This window comes from Tinamus guttatus, unplaced genomic scaffold (assembly GCF_059628265.1).
Source record: "Tinamus guttatus ecotype Peru unplaced genomic scaffold, ASM5962826v1 Tinamus_guttatus_pri_ptg000190l, whole genome shotgun sequence".
NCBI lineage: Eukaryota > Metazoa > Chordata > Aves > Tinamiformes > Tinamidae > Tinamus > Tinamus guttatus.
Genome location: NW_028288724.1, coordinates 178,816 through 187,078, shown reverse-complemented (window position 1 = coordinate 187,078; position 8,263 = coordinate 178,816). Strand labels below are relative to the sequence as shown.

General features: G+C 47.2%; 1 protein-coding gene across 1 annotated transcript; it reads left to right on the top strand.

Annotated features, from left to right (window-relative positions):
• Positions 1-217: 217 nt before the first annotated feature.
• Positions 218-3,160, top strand: LOC148594872 (coiled-coil domain-containing protein 81-like). Its single transcript, XM_088523492.1, has 5 exons — positions 218-284; positions 715-776; positions 1,084-1,240; positions 1,947-2,203; positions 3,107-3,160. The coding sequence occupies exons 1-5, from the start codon at positions 218-220 to the stop codon at positions 3,158-3,160; spliced, it is 597 nt and encodes a 198-aa protein (XP_088379618.1).
• Positions 3,161-8,263: the final 5,103 nt, after the last annotated feature.

The window sequence follows — 8,263 nt, the reverse complement described above, 5'->3', positions numbered from 1 at the left end:
GACCTTTCCTCAGACGTCCCAGCAAGCCCATGGGAGCCCACGCGCTGGGACTGCTTTCGACTCTGCTCTGCTGCGAGGAGCCCATGACCCCAAGCGGGAACCAGTGAGGGGCGGCTGGAATAGCGCAGGACTGCAGTGACTTGTGCAGGAGAAGCAGGAGGGGAGCTGTTTCCTCATTACCTTCTGTTTGCTCATTATCCAGAGCAAAGAAACTGGGATGGAGCTCTGGGACACTGGCTACAGCAGGTCCCATGGGGAGCAATTGCCAGCGCTGCCAGCACAGGGTAAGGCGTCTGGGAAGTCTATCTCGGGAAGTCTTGCAGAGATCATGAACTGTGAACATGACTGTGAAAAGCCTGGGTCTGGGGGGAGCCTGGATGGGGCTGGGGCTGCAGCCAGAGCCCAGGCTCATCGTCCCCTCTGGCTCAGGTGCCAGTGTGGCTGCCAGGACTCCTGCCTCCCAACCCTGATGCTGTCCCCACTGTCCCAGGACAGCCCACTGAGAAGTCTCTGCCACAAGGGCCTCCCAGTGGAGATGGCCTACCTGAGCTTCCAGGCCTCCACATTAATGCCATCTCGATCTCAGCTTCTGAGACCCTCTCAGGGTTGGGCTTAGTTTGCTCATTGTAGGTGTCACCTCCTTGGCTAACCACGTGCTGCACCTTTGTGAGCAGGGCCACACAGAGCCTGATGTGTCTTTCATTTATTTTCCAGAGACCCTTGCTATCTGGGAAGGAGACTGCAACTACATTCTACAGCAGCTGATTCTGAACAAGGTGGGTCTGCCATCCTGCATCTCCCCCAGAAGCCCTTCTTCTGCATCTACTTTGGTATTTGAGGGATGAGTTCTTCTGGGTTTACTTGCATTTTTTGAGAGCATGAAGAAGAGGGGGAATGAAAACACCTCAAGTGGTCTTCTCAAGACCTCTCCAAGGGTTCTCCAAAGCTATCCCCAGTCCTCCATTCATCCCATTTGCACAGCAGAATTGAGCAGGACACCAAGCTCCATCCTCATGCAGCTGAGCAGTTAGAAGCCTGTGCAACTAGCACTCCCATAATGCTTTTCTTCCTTCCTCTTTCCAGGGAGTCAGAGTTATTCGGCTTGGCACCTTTGGTGTGGTGACTGAGCAAGTTCATGGTGAGAAATATGGCCTTGTGACTGTTCACGGACCTGTGTTCCATCTTTCAAAGAGTATTGAGGAGGTTCGTGGCCTCACCTATGATAAGGCCTATGCTCCTGGTAAGAAGACATGCTGAAACTTTGGCTTCTCTTTTTTTTGGGACATCTTTGAGCAGGGCATAAATTCTGTGCAGCAGTGACTGTTAGAGCTCCAGACCTCCATCACCGCGTTCTCCAAAGGGCTTCAATTTGTAGATCTCAGGACCTCATATGGCAATTACCATTATACTCCATCTCTCCCTGACCAGATTTTTGCTGCGATTCTGTAAAGGCAAATAGCAGCATTCATGCTGGTTTTTCCCTTCTCCTTGTACCCTGTAGTAGGTCACAGTCAGCTTTACAGAGCCATCAAATAGAGAATGGGACACTAATGTGTATGTGTTTTTTTTTCCTTCTTTCTTTCATCCATGTAGCATGGCCTTGTGAAATCTTTCTCATTGTGGAATGGACTGACCTTGACCCAAGTCCCGTGACCCAAGAAACATCAAGACAACTAGCCCCCTTCCTCCTCTTCTTGTCCTGCCATCAAGCTTCACAGTCGTAGGAGATGATTGTGGCCATTTCTTTCCAACTCTGTAGGGAAGAAAGCATTGCTGTCCACTTGACACATCTGGCTGCAGAGTGCTTTGAACATCTTCCCACATGATTTTTCCCAGAAAGTGCAGGAAGTTCTGTAGGAGCTGCTTGCCTGAAGACCACAAAACTGTTGATACTGTGTTTTAGTGTGCTCTGCTAGTGACCTTGTTCCTCTTTGTTTGCTTCCTAGGTCATAAGCTATCTGAGCCCCTGAAATTTGCTCGCATAGCCACAGACATCCTTCTTCCCTGCGAAACAGTAGAGGCTGGCATAGAGGAGACCCTGTGTCTTTTCTGCTGCTGCCTCAAGAGTGGGAAGAATGTTGTGTTTGTACTCAAGCACATTGGCATGCTTATAATTGAAGGGGCAGATGTGAAAATGCAATTTTACAAAGAGTTCCTGAAAAAATTTAATGGGACCAAACAGATGCTAGCGGCCCTTCTTGCGGTAAGTTCTCCAGTTCTCCAGTGCTCCCTGTCATCTTTTTGAATTCACAAGGAAATGCAATTCTCTTAGCCTGCCATGACCTGTTGAAGGACATGGACAGTTCTGGCTTAGAGGAATATCAGCTACCCGGACAGTTTCTTTTGGATGTTCAGAGGACTTGGCAATGAAACTGAACCTGTACAGAAGTGTACTGGGTCCACCCAAAGATTCATGCATCCCAGGAGACAGTTTCCACATTCTCAGGAAAAAAGGCCAAGTCAAGAGGAGGCCTTGTGTGTTTTTTTTTTCCCATTAGACTTCCCTCCTTCTGAAAAGTCGTGCTTTAGTGCGCCTTTTTGTGAGGATGACCTCGAAAGCCATGTTTTCCTAGAACATGTCTGGCATGGCAAGGCAGCAAGCTCAGCCGTTTCCCCTTAAGCAGTGTCTCACTTGCCTTATGCAGTAGCAAGCCGCTATTATGGCGACACACACACAGATTCTCATTAAACATGGATAGCATACACAAAATCACAGCCTCTAATAATAACTATAAGAAGCAAAGTATGGATAACTACTCACGAAGTGATACCTGCTGGCGGGATAGTGGACCCGAACATTTTTTTGAGCTGGCAGATCAGAGAGAGAGAGTTGCTGACTGGCTCCCGTGCAGACAGCGCAGGCCTCAGAGTTAGGGGTTTCTCCTTCCCCACCCTGCTCTCTCCATACTATCCTCTCTATGCCCACCTGCCTCCTGGGTCGGGCTGAGCCTACATGCCACTATGCACTGGCTTCAGGTCCTGCAGCATTTGCTCTGTTAGTGGGAGCCACATTCCAATTTACATTGCCACCAGCTATCTATGCCAGGATGTCTCTGCTCTGAAGTGGGGGCATTGCATACATGGCGGTCTTGGCCTTTGGGAACAGGTTTCCAACTCTGTGCCACACCAGAGGCTCTACAGTCCATTTGTTCATAAGTGAATGCATTTTGGGGCACAAACATGAGCAGATGGAGATACACAAGCTCTCACAGGGCTGAAACTTTTTTTTGAAAAACTTTTTTTGAAAACAACTGGAGGGCTATGATAGCACAGTAATTCTCTATTCATATCTCTCTTCAGGAGAGCTTGATAGGGAAGACAAGGAGGAGGGGGATGCCCTTTGTGTGAAGGAGAAGCTCAGAGGTATGCAGTTCCATGCTGGAGGAGACAAGAGTTTGGGTGGTGGTTTGTACATGAGCATCAGAGGGTGAGTATCAGAGGATTAGGGTGACACTGTGATGGAAGTTATGGACTACCTGATTCAGGTTAGGTTGACACAGACCCTTTTAAGCAACCTGAGGAAATCTGTGACTCACAGGCCCTGGTTCTTATGGGGAGAGTATAATCTCTGTGTCATGCCCTGCAAGGTCATTCATCAGAATGCAAGGATTGCAGCAGGGTTTTGGAAGGTGTCAGGGAATATTTCCTAGCAGAGGCAACAGGTGGGCCACAAAGGCTTTCCTGGATGTGGAAACTGCAAGCAAAGGGGAACTGAGCAGGGATGGGATAGCCAGTGTCAACCTTGCCTACAGTGTCCTTGAAAAAGTGGAGTGAGGAAAGACAGAAGCAGGGTATACACTCTGGCCTTCATAGGAGCAGACTTGAGCCTGTCCACTTGGGAGATCCCAAGGCAGCCATCTCTGAAGGGTCCAGGAACCCCAGGAAACCCCTAACTCTTAAGGGCAACACCCACAAAGCACGAGAATGCTCCATCCTGATAGGCAGTAAAGCTGGTAAATATCTCAGAGGATCTACCTGGCTAAACAGGGAGCTCACAACTGAGCATAAGGGCAAAAAGGTAGCACATAGGAGAGGGATGGAGGAGAGGCTGCACACCAGAAATTTAGAATGGCATAGACATGGTGTTAGGGAAGACACTGCTGCCCTAGGATTGACACTGGCAGGGGATGTTAAAGGCGTGAGGATGAGCTGCTACTGCTTCAGTAAAAATTAAAGAAGAAGGTGGGCTCACAGCTGAATGGACAAGGAATGCAGATAGGTGTGAGGAACTCATCAGAGTGTTGATTTCCATTTTCACCCAAAAGGTTTCCCAGTCTTGTGGCCTGAGTCATGACTGTGAGGAGAAAAACAACCATCAGGGTCTGAGATTACTGAGGGACTACTCTTGAGAACTCAAACTATGCAATGACCACCAATGGTGCTGCATGGACTGCATAGGAGGATGCTTTTAGAGCTGACTCTGTCATAGCAAGGCCACTATCAGTCTTCGAAAGCTTGTGGAGGTTGGCAGAGGTCCCAAAGATTGCCGAAAGGCAAATATTACATTCCTCTTCATAAAAGGCCCACAGGACTACGTGGGGAGCTGCAAGCATTTCAGCCTCACTTTGGTGAGGAATGTACCATGGAGTGAATCCTCTCACATCACATTTCTGGGCGCATGAAGAGGAAGAGTACATCTGGTTTACCTAGGGCAGATTGTGCATCACTAACCTGATTGCCTTCTCTGATTAAATAACTGCATATGTAGATGGAGAAGAGCAAACATCTTTTATCCAGACTTTAGCAAGAGGGCTGACATTGTCTCCCCCATATTTTTGCATGCAGCTTAGGGATTTACCATGTAGAGGGTTAGGCAACTGGACGCATAGAAAGCTGCTTGGATGGTTGGACTTAGAGGGCAGTGATGAATGAGTAGCCCTCTTGGGGAGGCCAGAGAGAAATGGAGCAACAGTGATCACTCCAGGAACCTCACCCTTTTACAGTCTCTGTTAGTTGCACATGGGAGGCAACACTTGCAATGATTGTAGATGACCTGAAACTGCAAGGGAGAGACCAGGCATATCCTTGAGGGCTGCCCTTCAGAGGGACCTAAACAGGCAGGAGAAAGAAGCTGCAGAAACCTCACAAAACTCACGAAGGAAAATGCCAGGTTGTGTACCAGGGACAGAACAACACACCACAGTTGCTCTGTCACAAGCTGGGGCCTTCTAACAAGCTGAGGCCTGAGTAGTAGATCTGCAAAAAATGGGTGACAAATAAGGCAAAATGTGGTTCAGCAGCTTTTGCTGGCAGCAAAGAAGCTGCAGAAAGCATCCAGGCCTGGATGAGCAGGGACAGAGCCTGGAGCTGGAAAGAAATGCTGATCCTGCTCTCATCAATATTCCCACATCTAGAATATTGGGCCCAGTGTGGGTCCCTGGGAAAAGAAGTTGGTAACTGAGAGAAAATATATCAGAGAGCGCTCAAGATGACTTGGGAGCTGGAGCACTTTGTGAAGACACGGAGCTTGTCGAACTTCAGAAGAGGTAGTTTTAGGCAGACTTTATTTTGGAAGGCCTTCCATTGCTGCAAACAGGTCATCAAGAAGATGGATGTAGGATCTTCATCCTGATGCATGATAAGTGATAATGGGCATAAGTTGAAAGAAGACTTATTCATGGAGGAGATAAGGAAAAGTTTTTCCCTTCAGAGGATGGTCAAGCATCTGGGAACTGGCTGCCCGGAGAGGTTGCCCCCATTTGGACGTTTCCAAAATCAGACTGGATCAAGCCCAGAGCAACTTGGCTGAGCCCAGAGTTGACCCTGCTGGGAGCAAGAAGATTGGGCTAGAGAGCTCCTGAGCTCCCTTCCACCCTAAAGGAGTCCATGATTCTTCCTTCTCTCTAGCTGTGTCTGCAGACAGCTTCCCCTTATCTGTGGAAGTAGGTCAGCGTTCTTGAGCTCCTCCATTGAAAGTTGTTCAGATGCAGAAAGTCTAGGAAGGAATCCCCAAATGCTCCTGATCAATCGTTTGTTTAACTTTCAATTCCTCCCTTTTCCCCCCTCTTTCCCTCTTTTAAGCTTGTGTTTTCCACCATCCTTATATCCACTGATAGTCAGCCCAAATCTGTCTACTCTTTCTCCATTGGTGTTCTCTTGCGTTGTTTTGTTTGTTTGTTGGTTGGCAGAGAGAAACTTCAGTCCCGAAGGCCTTTGTGAAACTGAGGGGTTTGGAGAACAGGCATCCCATGGAGATTTGCAAGAGAAGTGTCAAGGCCCGTGTGTAGTGGGGGGAGACTGCGTCCATATAGAGAGGTTGAGAAAACTTGAAGAGTAGGCCTGTGGTGCTTCAGGTCTCTCTGAGGGATCTCTGTGATCATTCCCTGGCTTTGTGTTTCAAGGAAAAACAAGTGAGGACAGAGAGACATGAATAGAGGTAGGGAGGTCTATGGGTGAGAGTAAGGTGACAAAGCAGTTTGGTTGCCTGTTGTTTTCAAGGAAACGGGTGCAGGCATGGCACACTATAGGACAGATTGTGGTGGAGATAGCTATGGGCGCTGACAAAGCTGCAACAACCCAACAGAACTGTCTTTGTCCTCTTGGCTATGGCTGCTGACTCTGCCACTGAGGCCCTAAAGATGATGCTGTTTTCTTAAATCACTGTGACCTCACAGCCTGCTCAGATTCAGGGAGCCCAGGAGGTGCCATATTGCTGTCCTGCACTTGTCCTTGTATGCCCTTGCCCTCATACTGCCCTCAGAAAGAGCCCTGAGTAATATGGGGAGGAAAGGATCACCCTGCCTATGGACTATGTGTCAGTGCCTGTACAGTCTACTTGATAAAGCATGTCAAGGTTGACTTGGCATCAGAGCCACCTAGGCATTGCCTTTGTTGACCTACAATCAGCACCTCCAACATTCTGCTTTATCTCCCCCTGGGGAGCCTTCTTTGGTAACGACCCTCAGTGGGACCCATTAACACTCGAAGAAATGTTTGGATTTTCTTCTGACTTCAGCTTCTTGAGAGCTTTGTTCAATCTCCTCTCATGATGTGAGGTTCATGGAGTCAGCATCAAATACACCCAGGGAGCTATTAAAATGCAACAAATCTCTAAGGGCCCATGATTCTCAAAATTTTCTTCAGTTCTTCAATTCTTGATGGCCACTTGGAGAGTTTTCAGGAGTTTATAGACCAGAGGAAGATATCAGTGAGATATCACCTGAAAAGAAGGATGCCTGCCGTTTAAGCTCTCTTTATTTTTCACTTTACAGAATAAATGATATCAACATTCCCCAATTCATACAGGACATGTAGGAAAAGCAGTATTTTCAATATGAGGATTTGAGGATGGACACACTTTCTCCTCACATCCCAACATTCCATTTCTCTAATCAGCCACTGGGGGCTTGCATGTCTCCTGTTAAAGTATAACTTTTTCCATTCGAGTCTGTACTGGAAGGTTACAGCTCCTCTACACCAATTCCCACCTGCTTTCCATAGAAAACTGGTTGCTGACACAGGCGTTCTTCTTTTTTTTCTTAACTAAAAAAAAAAAAAAAAAAAAAAAACTATGAGTTGATAAAAAAAATAAAATACAGCCTTCAACTGTATTCTAAATCCAGGCTGCCTCCAGTGTGGAATAACCTTCCTCCAGAAGGAATTCAAGGAATTCCCCTCCTTGAAATATTTGTGACAGACAGGTAAGAAGATTTAGAAACACAACTATGTAGCTGGTTAAAAAGCAAGGAGATTCTGGAGCACCTTTAAGACTCCTTGAAACTCAGAGCAGTAAGTAAAGGGTTGAGAGGAATCTCAGTGAATGAAAAGAAAGGAAGGGAACTGGAAAGCATTGGAAAGTGCATAAACTTAGACAGTATGATGCAGTGGGAACTTTAGAAATGATCAGCATAGTAGGGGCATGGGAGATATGTGATTATAGAGATTACATCCACAATTTAAAAGACACAAGTTGACACAAGTAATACAAGTTGAACGGCACATCAATATGCCTCTCTCCTGAGATTCATAGGCTACCTGAAAATTACCACTATTTCATCAAGATAAACCAATGACATTAGGATTACTCTACACTTTTAGCTAACAAAAGGGTGTTTGCTCAACATTTTGTAAATGTTGACGACTACTCTTCAGCTTTCCCGGCAGAGCTCAGGTGTCTTATCGCAAGCATCCTGTGGCAAATGAAGAGGCCCAGTTGCATCGAAGGCACCTGCTTGGGGCTGCCAATTCTCAGAAAGGGCATGTGGGAGACTAGAACCCCTCTAGGTGCAAGAGGAGATTGGGCAAAGGAGTCTTGGGCACCTAC